The sequence below is a fragment of the Vollenhovia emeryi genome, unplaced genomic scaffold (assembly GCF_000949405.1).
Source record: "Vollenhovia emeryi isolate VEMERY1.0 unplaced genomic scaffold, V.emery_V1.0 DF939311.1, whole genome shotgun sequence".
Classification (NCBI taxonomy): domain Eukaryota; kingdom Metazoa; phylum Arthropoda; class Insecta; order Hymenoptera; family Formicidae; genus Vollenhovia; species Vollenhovia emeryi.
The window spans coordinates 5,796-29,699 of NW_011967055.1; the positions used below are offsets into that span (position 1 = coordinate 5,796).

General features: G+C 43.4%; 2 protein-coding genes across 2 annotated transcripts in view; both read right to left on the reverse strand.

The window, feature by feature from the left end:
* The window catches only part of LOC105558785 (sperm flagellar protein 2-like), a gene marked incomplete at its 3' end in the record, with an annotated part of 13,292 nt that extends 4,192 nt beyond the window's left edge, over window positions 1-9,100 (reverse strand). Inside the window, exons 1-8 of the mRNA XM_012006692.1 lie at window positions 8,745-9,100; window positions 7,446-8,412; window positions 6,971-7,256; window positions 5,930-6,704; window positions 4,801-5,567; window positions 3,638-4,360; window positions 3,031-3,219; window positions 784-1,172 (exon numbers count right to left, since the gene is read on the reverse strand). Coding sequence (XP_011862082.1) covers window positions 784-1,172; window positions 3,031-3,219; window positions 3,638-4,360; window positions 4,801-5,567; window positions 5,930-6,704; window positions 6,971-7,256; window positions 7,446-8,412; window positions 8,745-9,056 — 4,408 coding nt within the window. The remainder of the gene's footprint in view (window positions 1-783; window positions 1,173-3,030; window positions 3,220-3,637; window positions 4,361-4,800; window positions 5,568-5,929; window positions 6,705-6,970; window positions 7,257-7,445; window positions 8,413-8,744) is intronic.
* Window positions 9,101-18,401: 9,301 nt separating this feature from the next.
* The window catches only part of LOC105558786 (stress-activated protein kinase JNK), a 100,383-nt gene continuing 94,880 nt past the window's right edge, over window positions 18,402-23,904 (reverse strand). Inside the window, exons 5-10 of the mRNA XM_012006693.1 lie at window positions 23,635-23,875; window positions 23,049-23,183; window positions 22,823-22,952; window positions 22,130-22,288; window positions 21,842-21,966; window positions 18,402-21,591 (exon numbers count right to left, since the gene is read on the reverse strand). Of these exons, the coding sequence (XP_011862083.1) occupies window positions 21,439-21,591; window positions 21,842-21,966; window positions 22,130-22,288; window positions 22,823-22,952; window positions 23,049-23,183; window positions 23,635-23,875 (943 nt within the window). The 3' untranslated portion in view covers window positions 18,402-21,438. The remainder of the gene's footprint in view (window positions 21,592-21,841; window positions 21,967-22,129; window positions 22,289-22,822; window positions 22,953-23,048; window positions 23,184-23,634; window positions 23,876-23,904) is intronic.

Genomic DNA, 23,904 nt, shown 5'->3' on the forward strand with positions numbered 1-23,904 from the left:
GTCTCAGCCTGTATCTCCGAAACTATTTGAGTCCGACCCTTATATATATATATGAAATTACTCGGGAAGACATCCCCAACAACATATTTAAAAATCAAGCGAATCGGAGAGGAAGTCGCTTTTATGCACAATTACCGAAATATACCATTTGTAGAAATTCCGGCGAAGCTTCTAGAAGGTTCGATGCCTACGTGACTCGACGCGATATAGCGGAACTCTAGGGAGAAAAACAAGGGATCGGTATGCGGATTAATTAATCGGCGGCGCGCGGCAAATTTAAAGTTTGAAAAACGGCATAAGGATGAACGGAGGCCCTTTGCCAAGGTGACCAAAGCTCAAATTGTTTAGAGCACCGGAAAGTGCCATAATTAGCACTTTAAAGGAAAATTCCGAAGGGCCCCCGCTCATCACCACTTCCGCACTTGCCCTACAACCTAACAGTATATAAGCGGGCCGTCGGAGCCCCGAATTCGTAGTACGTTTTCCAACGTTTAGCAGGCCGAAGCTCTGCCCGAGAGACAAGCCTCATAAGGGAAAATTAAGTAAGAACGGCAAAGCTCTGCCCGACTATACACCGGCATTATTCTCTGCCCGTAAAAGAGAGACGGAGTGAGTGAGAGTGCGATAATCGGAGTGAAAGTAAGTGGATTAACATAGTGATACTTAACCATAAATTAATATCCTGCCCGTCGAGGTAATAATTAATTGTTGTACGCGGAATACTCTGTTGCTCGGTAGTGATACTCAGCCCCCGCCTCCTTCGGCGACGAAAACTGTGAATACCTCCACCTTTTGGTTGCGCGCTCTTCACAGGGCGTTCTTCCGATCCATCTGCCACTTTGGTTGCGCGCTCTCCACAGGGCGTTCCTCCAATCGTGCCTCCACCTTTCGGATGCGCGCTCGCTGCCGGGCGCTCTTCTGATCCGTCTACCACCTTGGATGCGCGCTCTCCACAGGGCGTTCCTCCAATCTTGCCTCCACCTTTCGGATGCGCGCTCGCTGCCGGGCGTTCTTCTGATCCCTCTGCCACCTTGGTTGCGCGCTCTCCACAGGGCGTTCCTCCAATCTTGCCTCCACCTTTCGGATGCGCGCTCGCTGCCGGGCGTTCTTCCAATCCGTCTGCCACCTCGGTTGCGCGCTCTCCACAGGGCGTTCTTCTGAGCTTCCTCCACCTTCGAATGCGCGCTCTTGCACAGGGCGTCCTTCGTTGGAACCGATTCACCAGCCGGCATTAAGCACCCGGGTCCTATCTGAATCACGTACACCCTCGCCTCTTCTTCTCTTTCCTGACGCCTCGTGCCTTCTGTTCTGCTGTTTCTTTTTCGCCGTCGTCTCCATTCCCCGAGTCAGACCCCACAAAAGAAAAGGGGGACTCATCCAGACAATCATGACAATTTTTCCATCTCTCATTGCTACCGGCAATTTAACAGGGTCCCCTCGCTGTTAGGGAAACCTCGAATGGGTACCTGGCACACGGGGAAACAAACGAACTAAATAACGTTGTTCCAGATGCGCATTGTGGTTTCGGAACAAGCATTTGAGCCAGTAAGGCATGCGAATAAGAGCATATTCGGGCCACGACAGCCCCGGCATATTAAGCCAATTATCAAGTTCCTTTTCCTTTTCTTTTCTTTATAAATACCCGCTATAGCGGACAGGGACCATCTCGTTCCCTAATAGATTTTGTTTTCATTCCTCTCTTAGTTATTCGCAATACTGTTCAAGTTTCTTGTTTCATGGTAGTATAAGGTAGTTAGAGTGGACATAGCGTTGCAATGGAGTACGATGATGATAGCGACGCAACTGAATCCCAGTGATTAATGGCACGCTACTGAGTACTCCCATAAAAACCAATGCTTTCCACCCACGAGTAAAGCAAACGGGAGGAGGAATACTGCGCAACTCCGTGCAATTCCGTGTGTGCCAGAGCAGGACACAGTCATTTACCCTCCCCACTAATTAAGCCCCACATTCCCTCTCGAGTGCATAACCCAAGTTAACCATGAGTGCCTTCCGCAGGGAGCCCCTGTCATGGGCCGGTCCTGCCGCTCAGGGCGGCAGCGCCAACTACGGCGTCTAGTGAAGGCGCACCACCAAGTGTGGGTGTTCGACGCACATCTCCACAAGGCCCCTGCGCCCGTGCCCCGGGAAACGCACCACCCGCCGCCGCCGCCCTCGCCCGCAACCTTCTCCACCGTACTAGCGACTTCCTCCACCGCATTCTCTCCCTCCTCCCCCGTATCCGCAACCGCTTCCTCCCAAGGCCCCTCCACCGCACGAGGGGACACCTCGGCCACCTCTGGTCCGCCCTCCCCCTCTCAGCACTAGCGAGTGCTGCCCAGAAAGGGTGTGGAAGCCTCGGCCCCCTATCACCCCGCCGCCGCGAGCACCCCCTGGTCTCGCTCCCGGGCCCAGCACCATCACTCGCCACTGGGAAACCAGCGATCGCCCGGGCGACCACCGCACGCCCGCGGGTGGTCTCAAATGTACCCCTTCAGAGGAAGATTAAAATAATCCTCCCTCGCATTAACGCTCCACGAAAGGCACGGAACATGCCATTATTATAACCCCCCTCTTTTTTTTATCACCCTGACACACATGTACATACAATAAAATAAATTAACCATACAAACCACACTCACACATACACTCATTCATACACCCACACGCACACACAACTTTCACCTCCCCTCTTCCTTCTCTGCCTTTCCTCTTCTCGTCAGAAGATTTCTGACGTCCCCGCGCAGAAATAAAAAACACGGGTCGTAACATAATCATTACATTATTAACATTATTTTCTCTCTCTCTCTCTCTCTCTCTCTCTCTCTCTCTCTCTCTCTCTCTCTCTCTCTCTCTCATCTTATCCTTTATTTATTTCATTGCAAATGGAATAAGCTAAACGATGGCAAAACGATTGCGTGTATCAAGTATAAGTTTTGAATTACTTCGTTGGCTTCCTCTCGAAGATAATTCTGATTCGATTTCATCTCATTAGCACAGTGTCGTTTCCAAACAAGCTCTTCGACGTACCTTTCACCTTCTTCTACATCGGTACAAACTCTAGCTCCCATGGCAAGAGTGAATGCTTTTCCCAAACCTTCGCTCGGATTCTCATCCTTGCAGAAGGCCAGTAGCATGGCAGTGTAATGAACCGAGTCTCGATTTACCAGATACATCCGGCAGAGAAGTTTCTTTGCCAGCATCAGCCTCAGTGTTGCGCTGTTAGGAAATAATTTACAAAAACTTGATTAAAAATAAAAATAAGAATTAATTTAAAAAACCATTGTTTGGAAAATTGTAATCAACGCTTAACCGAATGGATGATTAGCGAAAGTAATTAATTAAATGGAATCGTTTAAACGAAAAATGAACTTTGAATCTAAATGAAATTTTAAAAGACTTTTTTAAATGAATTGTTTTCAAGCCGGCTCAATCCATTTTAATTTTAATCAACATTTAACCGAATGAATGATTAGCGAAAGTAATTAATTAAGTGGAATCGTTTATACAAAAAATAAACTTTTAATCTAAACGAAATTTTAAAAGATGTCTTTTAATGAATTGTTTTCAAGCCGGCGAAGTTCAGTTTAATTTTCCGCTTCACAAATTTTCATTTTTAAATGTGTTTTCCATGTACCCAGAATCATCCTCGCTCCTTTCTATGAAGTCGCTCCCCAAACTTGAAATATGGTCGTCTAATTCTTTTTTCTCGCGCAATATTATGTTTTTCATCGTATCGGAATTGTCGTGATGAAGTTTTTCGTCCAGGACATTTTCATAAAGGGTGGAGATTTCGAGAAACCACAAAGGTGTCGAATAAAACTGCTCGCATGTAATTATCTCTCTTGATTTAAGATCCTGCATTCTGAAGGTTGCACGGGCTTTCAGAATGTCCTGATGCGACGGCACAGGCAGATCCATTGCGTACAGAACGAATTCTCGCCACTCAATATACTCGGCGGTGCCAAACAGTCGGTTGATCAGTATTTCGATATCGGGAGGTCGCAATTGTCGCCAGGCGCACGGCACGAAGGGCGGGTAACACTCTTCCTCGCCGCAGGATACCAGGTCCTGGAGGACGTAGACCAGGACGCGTTCGCTCACGATTCCGCGCGGGGCGATCCGTTGGAAAATATCTATCAGTCGACCGAGTTGGACCATTCGGAATCGTAGAGGCGAAGGTGGTTCTCTGATCGGGGCAGCGAATCGTCCGTCACCTTCGGGAAACATTAAGACGTTTGACCTTATGACAAATTGATCGCCGTCTAATAATAGTTCCTGCTGAACAGGTCTCCTTTCTTCGATAGCAAAGCAGAAGACTTCCGTCATTTCGTTGATGCTCTCGATTTCGCGTTTGTATCTAAAAATATTAAATAATTATTCCTGAGAAGTTAGTTATCTAATACAGTGTGTATATATGTATACATGTTCCAAATGTTAAATATAATTATTTAACATCAGATATTAATTAGAAATAAGCATATGAGTAGTTATTTTAAAATTCAGATAGTGTTGCCAAGCAGAAATCATAGAAAATTTTTGACATTTTACAAAAACATTAATCGCGAGAGTTGCTTTTCATTCAGACTGTAAAATGGATAAAATTATTCTACGATGATAATAAAATATTAATGCAAAGTTATCAAACTTTAAAATTTTGTGAGCTAATAACTGATCTTAATAAAATAATTTTTCTTTCATATCGAGAATATTTCCACGGGAGCAAACTGTTTTTTCATTATGTTACCTCATTAATTATTAAATAAAAGATTAAAGCGACAAGTAATTTTTTAAATTAACCTTTGGACAATATAATTGTGAACGCGATGGAAAGTCTGTCTCATGGTATCCAGAAGAAAGGTCACGTCTGATCGAGCAGCCGCATTTAGCACGTCCAATCTCTGATGTATACGTCCGATCTCGAACGAAACGGCGTACCGCCATTCCTCCACTAGATCACGATATCTTTTCGCTAGTTTGGCAAACGTCGGATCCGGCGAAGCGTTTCTTTTGCCTTTAACTTCGGTTTTCGGACTCGGGGCTTTCTCCTCCTTCTTCAACATCTCCAATACCACAGATGAGATGAACTCTACGGTGCCTCGCACTCGTTGAACGTTATCCTTGATAATGTTATAAACGATGCTCTGGCCAGGCTCGAAGTTCTTCGATACGTCGATTAACAAAGTTTCGATCTCAGTCTTCAACTGACTCTTATTTATGACTTGAGCGGAAGCTTCGATCGAATCAGTCTTCGTTTTTGACGCCGTTCGTTCTTTAGCTAATGAAGTTTCAAGAATGTCCTCCAATTCGACATTGTCAAGAATTATTTTGGAGAACCGCGATTCTTGCAGTGGCTTCTGCGACATGGAGGTGTAATAATCCTGAAGGAGCTGCATAGTGTCGACGAATCTGTCAATTTCGATCTGCAAGATTCCGATGTATACGTTGACGAGGACCACAGCTTCCATCAAAGTCCACCCATTACGCAGCGTGCGTTTCCTCTCTTCTTCAGCTTCGTGTTTTCGCGCGTCACACAAATCCCATAGTTCTGTTCTAAAGCTGTCGACCTAACACGAAAATTTTAGGATTCTCAATTAAACGAAGATATTCATACTCCTCGATGTATCGTGTCAAAATGAAAAAATTGTATATTAAAATTAAATCAAGATTGATTTAATAGCGAAACCTCACCTCTCTCTCCTCTCTCTCTCTCTCTCTCTCTCTCTCTCTCTCTCTCTCTCTCTCTCTCTCTCTCTCTCTATTTGTTCTTTCTCACTTTTTGTTATATTATAATTATCTGTTTAATTACAATTATACTGGATTTTAATGGTAGTGAAGAAATACTAACAAAGTTGTCCCATTAAGAATACAAAAATTATCCCTTAATATTCATCCTTCCTTTATTTATGAAACTGCTATGTGCACTTACTCGGCAATGCAGCTCGCATTTCATGTCCAAGTCTTCCCTGAGATCTTCATCGATTTCATTAAAGGCGCGATGAAAATCTTGCAACAAGATTTGCCGCCTGTCAGGCCGATCGACGAATCTCATCAAATTATCGCGAACAAAGTTCTTGTAAGGTATAATGGCCGATGTATGCATTCTCTTCAAGGAAAAAATCTCTTTCAAATTCTCAATGTAGGCTTGTTCAACGCTCTCCCAAAGGGTAGCCAAAATTTCGAGCAAAGCTGGAGGCTGGAAGAGATCTAACCATTGCCAGCCGCCTTCTCCAGGTTTAACAAAATCATTTGCTAGCTGCGTTTGAGCTTTCAATTGTAATTCGCGGCTTTCAGCTTCGATATCTTTCTTGTCTTCGTATTCCAAGCGTTTCCATTTAGACCTCGGTATTATACGCTTAACAATAGCCGTCTTCGGGTCAGTCAAAGCTTTTTGCTTATCGTAATATGTCTTGTCGGACAATTCCAGAGATGATTTCTTTCGGTGGAAATGATCCGCGATAAGTTCAGCCAATTGTTTCAAGGTTGGAAGATCGAGAACATTGTAAAAAAATCCATAGACGATATTTTGATTAGCGTAGTATTCGTCCATCGAGGTGGCGTTGTCGGGTAGAAATATACAAAATTGTTCTTTACTGTCTACCGTCTTTGGTTTCAGCATTGTCTTGATATAAATTGTCATGAACGTTGAAGGAGTACTATAATCTTTTGCCTTGGAAATTGGGTTCGGCAATAATCTAGAATGCCTATCAAGTTACATTAATTTTTACAAAACCTATATTACGTAATAATTAGTAATTAATTAAATCAGCTTTAATTCAAGATAGGGAGCGGAGTCGAGTTGGCGTTCCAATGCACTGTTAAAATTTATAAACAATAAATAAATTTGAATATGTAATATCTCTCTTAATATCGTTGAACGTATAAATAATGTTAACAATATTGAATATCTCCTCCGAATTAATATTGACAAAGTCATAAATTAATTTAGACGTGAAATGATCGAACGCGCCTGCATATCGCGAATATGTCGGCCTCATCACCGGCGAACACGATCCTGGGTGACGAAGGATCGATGTCCTCGATGTTGACATCAGTAAGGTTGGCGGGATCGGGAGGTATCTCGCCTCCTGTCAACGCTTTTTCCAACATCGCCATTTGTTCGTACGTATTAGGATAATTTATTAATATCCATCCCTCAACATTGCCGATTCCTTTTAAATACTCCATCAGTATCTTCGTATTTAACTCGTTCGAAATCGGTTGACCCAACGTGAGAAACTCGTAAGTCCACTTGCCTAAACATCACAGGTAATTATTCTACGATCGACAATAAACAAATTATCCTCGGTGATTATGTTATTTGATGTTACGAAAATTCGATTATTAATGTCATAAAATACTGTGACTTCGGGATTGGTCTGATAATGAAATTTTCATCACGTACATACGCTATTAATTAAATTTCTATTCTTAAATTCCTGTACCTATATATGCAGTGTCACTTAAAATTGGGTCCATGTCGTCACAAGGTATCTGTCTAGGGGTTTGCGTTTGTTTCTCCCCGGCTGCGCTCTTCTGGGACGTTGCTAACTTTGCTGATCGTTCGATCTTCTTCGGATGACGCTCCCTCGGGTCTTCCGTCTTGTTCTTAGCTTCCAATCTCTTAATATCTCTCGTCGTCGCTGAGATGATGTTCAGATCGATGTATTCCACGTCAACCATTTCCTGCTTGTACCTCTCCAGACAATGATTGATCGCATTTTCCATCGTCAGCAAATGAATTCCGGTATTCTTCAGCAACTGTCGCAGCTGCTCGTGCAAGGTTGTATTTGTTATACCCGAGATAATGCCTGCGACCTTGACTCTAGGCACTGAACAACCCACAACCTCGGCCGGATAAGGATACAAGATCTCCAACAAGCGATGAACGATGTAACCAAGCACAACGTGGCCCAATCTGCAAATTTCCTCAGCTTCCTCTTCTCTTTTTGGCACGAATTGACCCCAGGGCGAAGCTAGATCCCGATAACTCTCAAAGTCTGCATCAGCCAGAGATCGTTGACGGTCCTTCTCCAGTTGAACTAGTCTCTGCTTTTCTTCAGCTTGTAATTCTTTTCCAATCTTTACCCCCACTTCTTCATTTCTTACTTTTTCTTCGCTATTTCTTCTTGCATCATTCCCCATTGTCACCTTATCATCTTCATTTACCTTTACCTTTTCTTCCTTTGAATTTTTTTCTCCAAATTCTTCTTCTTTAAAACCATTAAGGTGATCCATACGTTCAAATATCGGTTGGTTCTTTAGAAACGACATTCTCCATTCGTTCCAAGCGGAATTAGGAATATGATTTCCGTTCGTCTGACGATAATCAGCAATTTTCACTGCGATGTCCACAAAATCATTCACGATCTCCGAACAGATGCCTTGATGTTTCTCCATTATCCTGCGCACCTTCAAACATTTAATACTTGTATCTTCCATATAAAAAATGTCAATCATTTTTCATATATAAAAAAAATTAAAATTACAATCCCTTATTTCTTTTTTACATTCAACAAATACATATTTTTCAATGTTCATATTTAATTTTTATATATACGATGTCTTTTGCTTTCTTGTATTTTAAATTCAAGTAGTTTTCTATCCTGCTCGATTTTTTGAATCTATATTTTTTGCCAATATTCAATAAGCATTTCGTCCAACCACCACTCATATCTCTCTTCCCATTCTTAGAGATTTTTGTTTTTCGCTTAGGATATGCTAAGATATTGTCATCCACTCACTTTTTCCTCGCGAATTCTCCGACGAAGCTCGCGCATTCTGCAGGCCTCCATTTCCACGTCCTCTCTCTCTTCCTTTATCGTTTCTTGATGACGATCCTCCTTCAGTCGTTGTTCGCTCTCTCTAGTCTTCAACAACATCGCATCAACAATCCTACGATTCTCCACGATTCTGTTTCTCAAGTCTCGCACCTCACACAGCTTCCTCAATATTTGTTTCTCGTAGCGCGACTGATCCAACACTCGTCTGCCGAGAGCCTCGTCGAATGATCTGTCCTGTTTCCTCAGCAATCGTTCCCAAGCCTCCGACATCATCGTTGTTTGCGTTTTCAGCTTCAGTTCGTGAGATTTAGCAGCTTTTTCGCCGCGCTTCTTCAAGAAGCTGATATATTTCGCGGCAGTTACAGGATCCTCAACCTCGTGGGACACGTCCAAAGGTCTCTTCGAGTGACAACACTTGATCACTTGGTATCTCTTCTTCGACTTGCGAGCCGGATGCTTGCGAGTGAACTCGGTCAGTCTTTCGCTCTCCTCCTGCTTCTTGTCTGGCAACTCTTCCGGGATAAAACGCTCGACCGGCTGTATCACAGGATACTCCATGAGAGCCTCGAATTGCTCTCGCTCTCGTCTGCAGGCTTCCGTGATCGCCCAAAACTTCTCCCTGTGCCAAAGAACGGTGTCGATCGCTCCAATTAACGGTGTCGAAAGAGGGTGTTCAGGTGGTGCATAAGGAGCTTGATCCTCAGACACTATGGAGACATCGAATCTACTGGGCATATACTTTCGCTCTTTCTGAAGAGCAATAAAATGCAGTCGGTCTTTGCCCTCGAGGCTCAAGTAAACCTTGTAGAACAGCTGAAGAGACGCTGCGCCTTTACCCTAAAGCGTCATCCTTATAAAACTCTCCGTATAACATAGTATCTAATATGTTTATAAAGAAATATGTAAAGTAATAGAAATTAATATAGTAATTTATCTATAAATCAATAAAAATTATATTTTTTTTCTAGATCAGCAACATTGTATCAAGTAATACAGCTTCCCGAACAATGTGATTACTTTAGGAAACTCGAAAGTAATATAAAAATATTCTTTCGTTTCTTCCCTAGCCAGTTTAATTATCTAAAGCTGCCTATTGTGCTGCTTCTTCTGCAAGTGATACTTTAGAGATCTCCTCGATGCACTCGTCGCTCAGCGTGACATTAATGAGTTTCAGCCAGATTCGCAGGGTCCTCAGGTTCACCCTGGACAAGGCAGGATCTCGCGTACGGAGGATGGTGCTTAATTGATTGCTGGTGATTATATCGTAGCTGTGCAGGATCTGGGCCAGCAGGGTGCCGTCTCTCGTGTAGCGGCCGAACGTCTCCGGCGTGAGGTCCATGATCGCACCCAGTCTCGTGCGCAGCCATGCCTTCAGCGCATCGGCCATTTGTGGGAATTGAACGCCTTCGCGAAATTTCGTACGTCTCGGATCCAGGAGTCGCGTTTCCGACGCTGGCGACGTGATCGAGACATCGCGACTTGACAACTGTGATCGTTACGAAATTAGCGTCACGTGCACGCCTGAGAACCGAACGTCGAATTTTTCGTAAAGAGCAAACAATTAATAACGTGGGATGGTGATAACAAAGTAATAACAATGATGTAATATTAGTTTGCATTTACGTACGTTCGTATTTTACGTGCATTTAGAGACTTGGCTTCTCTAGATATATTTTATTCATAGACAGATATACGAATTTAATAATTTTTGTGCATTAACGTTCAGCAATTTTATTAATATTTCTGAAAATATGCTTTTAATCATTTTATGTTTATGTGTTGTTAAATATCGTTTGTCAATTCAAAAGCTAAAGTTTCTAAATTTATTTAAAATATATATATTTTTTTTGTCGTAATAAAGACAGAACGTAAAATATGCTGCAAAGGTGGGGAAGTAGTCGCAGAAAAATGAGAAGCCCAGGTTCGACATTTTAAAACATCAATTTAAATAACCAATAATTCATTCACACATACAACATGTGGTATATATATCTTCTTTAATATTAAAAATTAAAATTTATAAATCATCCCTATCTAAAAAAGGCGTTGCGAGTTCATTGTTGTCGCTTTTCCGCGATGCCGATTGGCTCTCTCGAAACTCGATTTCGATCTTGTTGCGAGTCGATTCTCTTCGACTCACGGTTTTGACAGTTTGCATTTAAGAGGGTTATTTTGACAGTTTATGTGTCGATCTCGTTACGAGTCGTTCACTTCGACTTGCGGTTTCGACAGTTTGTATTTAAGAGGGTTATTTTGACAGTTTATGTTATGTGTATGAAGGAGAAGAAAGGGAAGATAGAGAAAGGAGGAGGAAGAGACGATAAAATTAGCTTTTGCGATGACAATTAATAAGTCACAGGGACAAACATTTGACAAAGTAGGAATAGATCTTCGCAAAGATGTTTTTAATTATGGACAACTTTATGTTGCCTTTTCACGCGTTCGTACTTGGCAAGCATTGAAAGTTTATCTTGGTAATCAGCGAGATAATAAATAAGTTAAAAACTATGTATATAAATAAATATATACATAGTTGATTTTTCCTTTAAATTAAAAATAAAATCAAATAAATAAAACCTATCTAGATAAGAAAGAATTATATTGAATAAGCTAGACTTTTTGATATGTTATAAAAAATGTGAGACAATGACAGGATGGGATCAAATGCAAAAGAATAGTTGAAGATAAAAGTGTATAGTAAACACAAAGTTAAATAAATAAAAATTATCAGGATAAGAGATAATAATTTTGAATAAGCCAGATTTTGAGATTTATTTAAAAGGAACGTGATATAGAATGAATGAAAATGATAGTGATAGTGACTAAAAGTGAAATTTAGTAAAAATGATAGAAAACTAAAAAGAAAAGAATAATGTTAATTGGTGTGCGCAATATAATATTTTAATGTTCTAATATAATGTGGAAGAACAATGGCGCGCGCGAAGCGCGCGCTTGTGTTGTTCTAGTGCATATAAAAAGTGCGTGTTCTTGTTGTTGCTTCTGTTTTTCTTTTATTATTCCCTTATACTTCGCTGCATATACACGTTACAGGCCTATAGGTACAGACAGGTAAAGAAAATCGTGGTTCGTCAGCTTTTCTTTATTATCGATTTCGGACCAACAGCAGCGCCGCATTGAGCATCATTGGTTCGGCTCGCCAAGAAATAATGTACGGGATATTTCGATTTCTCTTGTACGAATCGAAAAGATCTGGGAGTCGAGTCGAGTCTCTCAAGGGACAAGTATGAGAGGATCGTTCTCGCGTGGTATCATCTTGTCTTACGCAGGATGAAAAAGGACGTGCACGGCTCCTCCGTGTTTTCTTCCCAGGGGGAAAAATGGGTGAATCGAAAGAAATTCAGTCTCGTGAAATAAAATAGAATCATTTTTCTTGAAAAAAAATCTTTCATATTGGTACCGTCTGAAGATACGAGTAAAATAAAGATAACGCAATTACTCAAACAATTAATCTCTTAAACAGAACATTATGACAAATTTTAACAACAAAATTGCAGCTGCAGGTGTTTGAATAATTTTCCAATCGTACAGAAACTTAATTCAGTGTTGTAAAAATTGTATTAAACACCGATGCTTGACATTCTGTAACATTTTTGTAATTGATTTTAATTCTACAAAAAGAAATATAGTTTCTAAAATTTATTATTTACTTAAATAAACAGATAAAAGTATAAAGCAGATTCAAAAATAATTCTGCGAAAATGATGTGTCGCTGATTTCCATGCTTAAGAATTCATAAGTTTGCTCAAATGAACCTTTTATCAACTTTTTCCGATTTGCCCATTTTTCGCAAAGTCGCTCCTGACGAGCGCGGTGTATGCGTGTGTGTATATCGCTAGAAAAATTCAGAACGGAAACAAAAGGGCTACCGATCGACGCGACTTGATACATTGATATACCCGCAACGGATTAAAGACTTTCGCCACAAAACAATTCTCGACGTATCGTCATCAAGAATGCCAGATTATTTTGGTGGCCGAGACAGTCGGTTATCAATCGAAAAGCAAATATTGTAAAAGTATACGCTTCATACTTTCATAAAATGCAAATATCGATACTGTATTGCACTTTGGTATTACCTTGGTAAAATTTTTTCGCGACAACCCCGTTGCCTGTTGCAGCAAGAAAACGAGAACTACCGTGTGTACATTACGTCGATACATTTGCTGGCGTTTCCGATCGCATGCCCGCGACCTACAAAAATTCCCGCAGCTTCCGAATACCGAAACTCATATTCTCGACTCGTCGAAATGCGAGGAAAACCAAAAATGGGGATTCGCGCGACGGTGCCAAGAAAGAAAGACGGTGGAATTTCTGACGAGGCTCGACTTGGCAGCCTGGTCCGCATCGGTGGAATAATTAAGTACAAATGACACGACGTTCCTTGGATTTATTCTTCGTTTACTCGATACTGTTGCACTCACTCACGTCTAATTGGACTCTTCATCATTCTCGTCTCACGAGGGGGTGCTACGCGCTGCTCCTCACCGATTTCGATAAAACTTGCAGCAATAATAAAAGAACACTATCTATTCGATACGCGCGAAGCTGTTTTTTTTGTTCCAATCCAGAAAAACGGATTTGCACGCATCGATTAGACCAGTATCTTCTATCGTTGCTGCAAGTTTTATCGAAATCGGCGAAGGGCAGCGCGTAGCGTCCCCTTGTCAGTATATATTCTTCGGTACAATATAATACAACCATAATAGCAATGATCGCAATAATAATGGTAATAATTATTAATTAATAATAATAATAGTAATATAATAAAAATCACCATTGTCTTCACCACCGTCGTCGTCGTCGTCGTATCGCTATAATGTATTTATAATATTTATACCGTGTGGTGTGTGAGTGTGTGGATTCATACAATTACATCATCGTATCGCCGCGAGTATAAGTATATAATTACAATCACTTATTAATATTCACAACTTAATAATCGTTCACCATTGTTCTTTCCACCTTTCGCTCTAGAAACAATGCGCAATTATTGTGCTTGCCCCGTTCTGCCGTTCGTCTACCGCTCACGATCATCAATTATTAATCATTATTATTGTTGCTGCTTAATTATATACAGAAGAGGTATATATTCAATAATATTAATTAATATTAGTATTTATTAATAATTTAAGTTTACGCTTCACACGTGACTACTGTATGTGTGTGTCTCTGGGTGTGTATGTGTGGTGTTTGGTGTTTCTAGAAAAGAAAGTATTTTATATAAGACCACGCGTACTTCTGAGAGCTTCCACCGCGGAGTGAAATTCTCAGGTGGCATTTCTCGTCTTCGACTTATCATACCAGAGAGTTATTCTGTCGAGTGTCACTCTCGTACGAAACAAATCGAAGTTAAGAGAATTATTGCGATTATCCGGCGTACGACTCTCAAATGAATACCTAGCGAAGTTTATTTAGACTCTCTAGATCCACGAGAGCTTCACGCAGAAATCAAAATTTGAGAGAATAAAAACATCGCTCTCGAACAAGTAAGACATTCGGATCTAGCGAAACACTCGCGAGTACACATCGACAAAGTCCCCGAGAAGGACGGATCCGATGCCTGCCGGATCTCCGATGCCCCCGATAGGAGATCGTCAGCGAGGAAACGGGCGAACACCGGCGTCGGGATTTCCAGATGTCGATCGCTTCGATCTCTCATAGACGATCCGCCGACGCCGATTTTCGCCGAGGACGAGGCCGGAGTCGAGTGAGGGACTCCAAAAGAATCACATATAGATCGGAGGAAGTACATTATTGCTCGGGCGATTGGTTCTCTCCCCTGTCGGCAGGGGAGACTCACCGGGAGCATCGATCGGCAGGCGTGGATCGTTTGGCCAAAATCAACATCGATCAATGGATAGACCGACTCGCTGTAGAGCTCGAAGCTCGATGCCAGTGAGACGAAGATAAAAAAAAAACCGCTGGCAATCGCCTGTGATTCTTGCATTATGCGCGTGTCTCGATACTTTAATCCAACTCGAACCCCCAGGCGGAAAGAAGCTCGAAAATTTCCCATCCCACGTGGCAACGAAATATCAATCGCTCGTCGAAGCGTCGACCGATTTCCGATCCCCCCGCGTTTCGCGCGTGTCTCGCACGCGCGAGACAGGAGCGTCGCTCCTTGGAGAGACGAGCGGCTGCTCCGTTTTCCTATCAAGCCGGAAGTGCCGGGTTCGCGACGGAGTCCCACCGCCGGCGTTTCCGGCGCTACGGGTGTTTTCTTTTTCTACGTACGAAGGAAACGGGCTCTGATAATTACCTAGAGATATAGTCTAAGTGAACATAGAACACTACTCTGTTCGTGTGTATCCCTGTTTCTGTGTTTGTATGTTTCCCCTCTGCTCCTTTCTCTCTCGTTCGCTCGCATTCTCTCTCTCTCTCTCTCTCTCTCTCCCCCTTTTTCTCCCTGTCACACGCGTTCTCTCCAACTTTCGTTCTCTCACTTTCGCTTCGTGTCCTAAGGACTAATTTGCTTTGTAAACTATGATGTCGCCTATGCGCGATATCTACCTCATCGCTAAGTTTAGCAACATGGACATTATTATTTTGTTTCTCTCCGTCAATCTCCCCCTTCCCCCCCGTCTACGCACCCCGTTCCACCCTCCCTTCGCCAAGCTCCGCTTCGTCATTCAAAATATTCCATCTGTTTTTTGTTTTGTCACATATTAATCGTCCCCTTTATCGCGCTAAGAAAAAGGATTATTGTTTTATATCACACGCGCACACACGCACAAAAACGCACACATACACGTACACGTGCACGCTCTCTCTTACTGTTAGCCGGTTTCTTAATTAATCGTTAATTATCCACGTCCTCGTATTGATCACGGTGTTTATGCCGGGTTTCTCCCCTCTCTCTTTCTCTCTCCCCTCTCATTTATACTCTAGACGCTAGATGTATGTATATAATGTACGGATTGAGATTTTTCCCTGGTTTCGGAAGCGATTTCGGCGGCTGTCAAGACGTCGACGGGATCATCGCGAATTCGCGAGTCGAGGACTCGGTTTAACTTCGCGAACGCGCAATACGGTCGCGGTATCCTCGAATGGCGTAAAAACATGGAACGGGCGAGGCCGAAATGCGAGAGGCGACAGAGTTACAATCGATTCACAGAAAGAACGAGACGATCGAGTATAAGAGCAAGGGGATTGAATGAAGAGACTGGTGCAACGCGACGAGTCGTGCATGGTGGAACAGAAACGAAAGGAGATGTCGCGACTCATTAATTATGCATGGTAACTATTAATCCTTTACTTTTGCACAAATGCAAAGCGACTTTTCGACGTCCCACGTACTCTCCCTCGTCAAGTTCCAACTAAAAACGCGCAACTTTGCAGATCTGTAAAGGGCCTTCCTTCTATTTCCTTCTGGATGGGAAGGTTCTCTGGGTCCCTTTCAAGGGAGAGGGTGTTCAAATTACCTCAAGAAGGAACTGTTAAATACATTTTTTTAGAATTCCTCAAGCAGTCGCTATTTATTTTAAAGACATATCCGAAAGCTGCGAAAAGTTGCGCGTTTAAGGGTCAAAGTCTCGACTTTTTAAATGTCTGTGCCCGCGTCGTACGTCGACGTGTTTGATTGCTTATTAAATTTCGAAGACGTTATTCAGCAGAGCTCCAGACGGCTTTCGTTCGTTTCACAAATACAAAATGTTGAGGATAAAACAGGAGCAACTCCGATGCGTCGGCGAGGAAAGAGCCTCTCTTACTACTAAAATAACGTCTTCGTCCGCCTTTATCTGTCTCTATTCTTGTCCCCTGTCGTCTTTCGGTCTCGAGCGTTCCAACAAGTGTGGTTTCTCTTCCAAGGGTGTCAAGAAGGCACGTGACTGAAAGATACCCCGCTACTCCCTACAGTCGTTTCCTCTCGCCCGACGGTAGGCGCGCGATCGCCCCCGTTTCTTCTTCCTCCTCTTATTCTACCTGCCACCGATATTGCGCGTTCCGCTCGCCGGATTACAGCAATCGTATACAGTCGTGTTCTACGTATCGAGAAGAGTGGGCTAAAGTAAGTTCCCGATCGCGATTGATCGCGACCACCTGAAGAAACGCGCCGGGGAGAGTCGTCGTAGCGCGGCTTCCTTTTCACAAGACGCACACCGGGCGGATACACCCCTCCCCCCCCCCCTCCCTCTTTTCTTGTCGCTACACGAGAATCTGCGAATAGAGAATCATCCTTTACTTCTCATTTTTATTATTATCCTTTACTATTTATTATGTTACTTTACTCGTTATATCGTTACTCGCTATCGTTTATTATCCTTGCTTACTACGCTTGCTTTAACTATGGAAACGAGAAGAACGTGGTACCAGCTGCCACAACTACGGTATGTACGTATGTGTATCTATATCTGTGTGCGTATGCGTGGCGCGTGCGCGTGCGTGTGTGTATTTCTTTTATACGTCTGGCTGCCCTACGTGTGCACACACACACACACACACATACGCCCACACCCACACACGCACACGCACAGAACGTTGATCGAGGACGACGTCCTCCGGGTGTGATCCGGGTCGCGCCACCCTCATCCCCATCCTCCCCATCGATTCGCTTCGATAAAAGTTTCCGAAACCGGGCAAATATAATTATCACTTCGCTCTCTCGCTCGCATTCTCTCTTTCTCTCTCTCTCTCTCTCTCTCTCTCTTTTTTTACAGCGTATATCCAAAAATCTTTAGAAATTCTGTCTTGCGGTATATAGGTACAAATATCGCGGGGAGAGATTATCGTAGCGAATATTATAAAATTCTCAGTTTTTCTCTCTCTTTTTCTTTCTCTCTCTCTCTCTCTCTCTCTCTCTCTCTCTTTCTTTCTCGTATCGCAGACGGGAAAGAAACATCGCAAGCGATTTAGCGATTCTCGAAAGTGATTTAAAAGATTGTGCTGGCTCACAAGAAGGAGCTGGACGAAATTTCATCAGGAATCACATAGTTCACCGAGTTTTCCTTCAGCGCGCTCACTGTGCGAAGAAAAAGGCTTTTTTGCAGCTTGTAAAATGGAAAAATAGTTGTATCTCTTTCTCTCTCTCTCTTTCTCCCTTTCTCTCAGCTCACATTCTCACCTTCGCCTTTCGGAACAGCTACAACTTTTTTTCTGGGTTCATTTTTTTCTTGCGTCTCTTCCTTTCTTGTTTCTTTTTTATTTCGCTTAAGTTCGACGAGAGTCACCCTGTGAGTACACGCACGAAGGGCCCGCAGAAGTTACCCTGTGTGCAGGTGCAAATGCCCAAGAGATATAATCTGGGTACGCTTTTGTTTTCTTTTAACTGCTAAGTATCGTCCGCTGATTAAATATAATTGACTTTACTTAACGTGCGTGATGGTGGCGAGGGCCGTAAAATATATCTCTTATGCGTTACGCGTTCGCTCTCGGCTTGGTACGTGCGCAATGAATTCGCAAAGTGGTAGGGCGGAAAACATATAGCTAGTCCACGCTAAACATCGAAATGCCACTTTTGAAAGAAGAGGAAATTGGCGAATCGAAGACGGACCGGAAATTTTCACTCTAGGGTAAATGTAACCTTTGTTATACTCAGAAATGTGCCGTGTGCGAGATACTAGACAAATATGATTTCCTCCTGAAAGACCGTCTTTAACAGACAATCCGAAAATTTCGAATTTATTGTCTAATTAGAATTTTGTGTCCAATCCCCCAATTGTGAAGATTGAAGAAACATAATTACAATAGAATGATCCTTTCGGTTAACTTATGTTTTACGGGATTAACACCTAGAACGCCGGGAAGATGTTGCGTTCGTTTTAATCTTAATCACATTACTTTCGATCAAGTGTTATTGCAAAATACAACAATCTGTAGATATACGCATTTGACGACGAATTAGACGCGTAGGGTAAAAAATAGCGCGGCGAAAGGATGCCAAAAGTGTTCTTCTTGGTTCCGTAATGAAGAAGCTCGTTCGTTACACGCGTTGTGGGACGCGTACACAGTGTTGAACATGCGAAAGAAATGCGATGACGGAAAGGGATACTCGTCGTGGATCTGCAACGCGACGGCAACTAGCTGAATTTGTAAAGATTTTTGGCGCACTACTCTTCGCTTCCGTACACGCGACAAAATCGAGACCGCTTATTTGCAGCACATACTTGATAATTTTAACCGTGTGTGTGCGATACAATTACGTGTAATTAGCAGTATCATCATTAGACTTTTTATTATAATTAGTGTTACAAAAGCTTGATTATATTTGGATCGGACTGTAGCAATATATTCACATAACTATCGTCGTGGAAAATAAAAATTTAACGTTTACATTATACAATTGTTCTTTCACCATCATTCATCGATTCGCTATTTATTTGTAGGTTCTCCTCGTCGATTCACGTAATAAATACAATTATTTCATATAGTTATCATCGTTATATCATCATCAGCATCACCGGCTCTCCCAACCCAGTTCACTCTCGTCCATTATTATGTACCGTTTCGCGATATTCTAGTCAAAAAGTGTTTCCTCCTTTATCATATTGCCCTATATATAACACGAATCACACGATCTATTAAAAAAATTATAATAAAAAATCAATAAACGTTCGGCAAAGATTTATATCTTCGCGAAAAACAAACTAAGCGAAAACCGTCCCTTTTCGCCGCTTCCTATGCGCAATCGATTGCAGTTCTAGTCTGCCGATTATTGCTTCGATTCAGCATCGAATTCTCTCGGTCACTTGGCCGATTGCAAAATACTAAGCACCGTGAGTTCATCGCGCGACACGTCGTACGCGAGATTGCACGAGACGGGAATAGTAACGTTTGTCGCGCTACCACCCGGGGTACTAAGGGTATAATCGGTAATCGCGGGACCGCACTGTCCCTGACGCACGAGATCGATTGTTGTGGCATTGCACTACTATTTTATCCTCTTTCCTTTCCTCCCCAGTCGATTTGATAAAATGAATCAGCGTTCGCCAATTGTTCTTACGACTACGAAACTACGAATACAAAGTATGAATCGCGCATCTACTGGCACTGATAACGACCGAGACGAAAGCACACAGAGCGGAGATGCGAAGTATCCGAACGAAAGATACACGCTTACGCGGAACAAAAATCCAGTATCGCGCGAGATCGTGCGGACACTCTCGTTCACACACAGCACTAAATTCACAATAATTAATTATTATGTACAAAAAATCCTATACCCCATCGATCGCGTCCCTTTCCTCTCGCGATACGATCGGTTTCGAGACTCGGCGTGCAGCACGTCATTTCTTCTATTTCCCCTGCGCCTCACGCGCTCCATTGCATATGTCGTACGGAGCCGCGTGAATTAAATATTAACAAATATTTACCTAACTTATATTTCCCTCGCGACTTCCAGCGACTTAACGAAACGAAATCCTAAGAATAGCCTCGTCCTGGTGACCACCCGCTACATCCGCGACACGAAGATCGAGCGACTATAAGCTCTGTCGTCAATTTTCCCCTCACAATCTTATTCTGTTATCTCTATACCCCGTACTCCGAAAGAGCGTAGGGTAGTCGAGTTAAAAAGTTACAATACATGCTTCAGAATCGTGTGTTCCCGTATATGTGCTTAACAATGGTTACGAAAAATATATAGTATATGTTGTTCGCGCGTAAACGATAAACACGCTCGATCGGTCCTTTCGGAATCTGTAACGGGCGATCGATCACTTAATCCTCCGGAAGTTAAAGGAACGATCGGTTGCCGACGTTTGTAAAAACCTCGTAATGGTATCACAGGAGCGATATTTCTACATCGTTTCTCTTTCGCGCCAACTTTATTGCTATGAAATGCACGGCAAACGTTGTCCGTGGTTGCGGGACGATCAGAAAGTACGAAACGACATCCGCTTTGCAGGTTGCAGAGCGAATAAACTTGTACCAAAAAGGAAAGTCAAGTGGACGCAACGAGGAATCGAAATAAAAATACCGTACTGTGAAACAAGGACTCGAGGGTTCTCGGAGGACGTGTTCGGAGAATTCGCATTGATCAAAGAACCGAATAAACTGAAGCGAAGTGATAAGATGCTCGTCCGACAACTCAGGCTGGCAGTAGTTGAGGAGCCGACAACGCGCGACGCGATAATTTCCCTTTCATCCAGGCAGTTCTCTCGCTCCCTCTCTGATCCTCTTCTACGAACTTGTCCTCCAACCCCGAAGATCTCCCGCGAACCTCACCAGCGCGCCACTGCTCTGGTAAAACGTAAAGAAAGCGACAAAGGAGTCTTGAGTAGCACCTGTCAAAGGTGCCGCAGAGCTGTCGCGAGTCTCGCCTTCCACGGAAGCGTTTCATCCAGATCATTCCAGGAGAGAGAAGATTGAAATTCGAGACTAGTTTCGTCACTTGATCACACGTGCTGCCAAAAGATTATGATTTGTCTCCCTGCGACACTCGATAGAGCAAGCTTCTCCCCTTTTCATCTTTTTTCCCCACTTGCATTTCTTGCCTACTCGAAGGAGAGGGAGATAGATATTCGTGGACGTCGATCTATCTTCTTTCTTCTCTTCGTTCATTCCACCCTTTTCTTTCTCCAGTTTTCCCCTCCCTCTCGCGCTACGACGCTCCAGGGATGTCGAGACGGTAGGTCAGACTATTCGGATGCTTTCTCAACGAGAAGGGGACCGTGGATGGGCTGCTGCTATGCGGTATCTACCGGCTCCCAGCGCTCTCTGACGACTGAGCGACTGCCGCAGGATTGTGGCTTGTCTCATACTCCATCACCTCCTGATAGATCAGCTCCTTCCACTGGTCCACCGTGTGTTCCCTCTCGTCCACGCTATGGTCGTATGGACCTGGTGCGGGCTGCAAAACGAATCAGAATCTTTTGTAATTTATTATGTCAACAAGAGTCAAGGTGTCTTCATCGCGTAAAAAGTCACTGTCTCTCAACGTTATAATTATTTCTATAATTTAATGTCTTAAATAATAGATTTTTTAAGATGAAGAAAATTTCTGAAATCAATGACCACGGTGCATCCTGCGGTTTCCGGAGGAGACAGTACGATTGGAAGCGACCGTCCATTCGCGCGATCAATCGATAGAGCCTACTTACAGCATTGACTTCCCCCTCGTCGTACCAAACGTTTATGTAATTGTGCAGCAACGCCTCGTCCACGGAAATGCGTCGCTCCGGGTCGATCACGAGCATGCGCGACAATAGATCCCTGGCTTGGCTCGCTAGAAGAGGAAGTAAAAACCGTGAAAGGAAGAGTCAGGGAGAGAGGCAAGGCAAGGGCGACGACGGGAATGCGGATAATCTGGTCCGCGCGTCGAAACGCTCGCGTCCCGCGATCAATCTCGCGTCTCGCGACGCGGGGCGTCGACTTGCTGACCTACTCACCTTTTAATCTATTGTGTTCCGAGGAGTCCGAGGGGAATAGGACGTCCGGAAATAGCCTCTCGAAGGGATAGCCTGGATATCGCGGCCTGTTCTCCACGTAATTCCTGACGGTCGGCTGCAGTCGTTGCATGAATTCTTGCGCCGGTGTGCCAAGTTGTTCTGCGGATAAGAGCAACTATGTTATTTTTATTGTACAACAGCAGGGAGCCCGCGTGATAACCGTCATTATCTCTTTTGTGAATAAAAAGAGCATTAAGAAATCCATGTATCGCTTACATCCTTAATAAAATATGAAATTATTAGCGAATTATATGTACGGTAAATCAAGATTATCTGCTTGTAACAAAGCATGTCGTAGAACCTGTAAAGTATTCGCGATAAATTTTTGCAAGACAAAAAATATCAGATGATTGACTAGATAATTGCAATTACCCTTAATTAAATACGTTAAGTAACCGATGTAATAATATCACTAGGTATTAGTGCAAATAATTTTATAAATTGTAGTGAATCATTTGTCACTCTATTTTATTTCACTGAGAAAACACATTTATAGAATGGATTACAGCAGCGCGCAAACACGCATATCATGAAATTTTATCCCAAATTCAATTCTACTTTTCACAATTTAAAAGCTTAAGATCGGGCTCGAACTTATTCTTGCTATTCTCGTGACGGAAAGCGCAGCCTTACCGATTATCTTGTTCCACTGGTCGATGTGATCCGTGCCCGGGAACAATACACCACCGCGTATCATCTCGCCCATGATGCACCCCACCGACCAGATGTCCACATTCTCTTTGTACCCCATGCCCAGGATCACCTGGCGTAAAAAGACAAACGGCCCGAGTGGTGAGCGGAAAAGTCGAGTTGACCCGGAAGCGAGTTGCGGGAAAAATTACAGAAGAGTTTCACTCACCTCCGGCGCCCGATAATACCGCGTGACGACGTAGGGCGTCATCATGAATGTGGTACCGGCGGTCCTCGCCAAGCCAAAGTCGAGAATCTTCAATGTGCAGTCGGATTTCACGACGATATTGCTTGGCTTTAGATCCTATGCAGAAAGGGACAAATCTTAGGGATCAGAATCGTGTCAAAGAGCAAAGCGACGATGGAAAATGTCGATAACGCGGAGGAAAAAAAAAACGCGAGGTAACACGTAGTGAAACAATCGCTATGACGAAACCGTGCCGGTTGTATGAATTTTAATTTCTGGCGCGTTAATATACGCGGGCGGCCCCGCGCAATCGTTGCGCCGCGCTCTCATTTTTAATGAGAACGCGACGCCGGTTTAGCTATTCTATTATAACGCGCGGCGCGCCGGGAGATTAATCGGGACGACGGCAGTTATTTCTTTCGCCGGTGGGACAACAGCGGCCACGGGGCTACGGTATGCGCCAGAAATGGCCGTCGCTAATGAATCTCGTTACGGCGGATTAAATGGCTCCGCCCGTTATGCAATTTTCATTGGGGTGTAACGCGCGACTGGCGAACGGGTCACCCACCCTGTGGATGATGCCGGCGGAGTGCAAGTGCTTGATGCCGCACAGCATCTGGTAGAGGAGGTACGACATGCGCTCGTGGTCCAGATCCATCTGGATCACCTGGCACAGGTTCGCGTCCATCAGCTCCATCACCAGATACACGTCTTGAAACTCATCCAGCGACCGTTGCGGCGTGAACGCGTTCAAGAGACCGATTATCTGCAAGGCGATAAGTCGTAAATTGACAGCTCGACCTCGTCTCCTTGGACAATGCCCGGGCATTGTGAACGA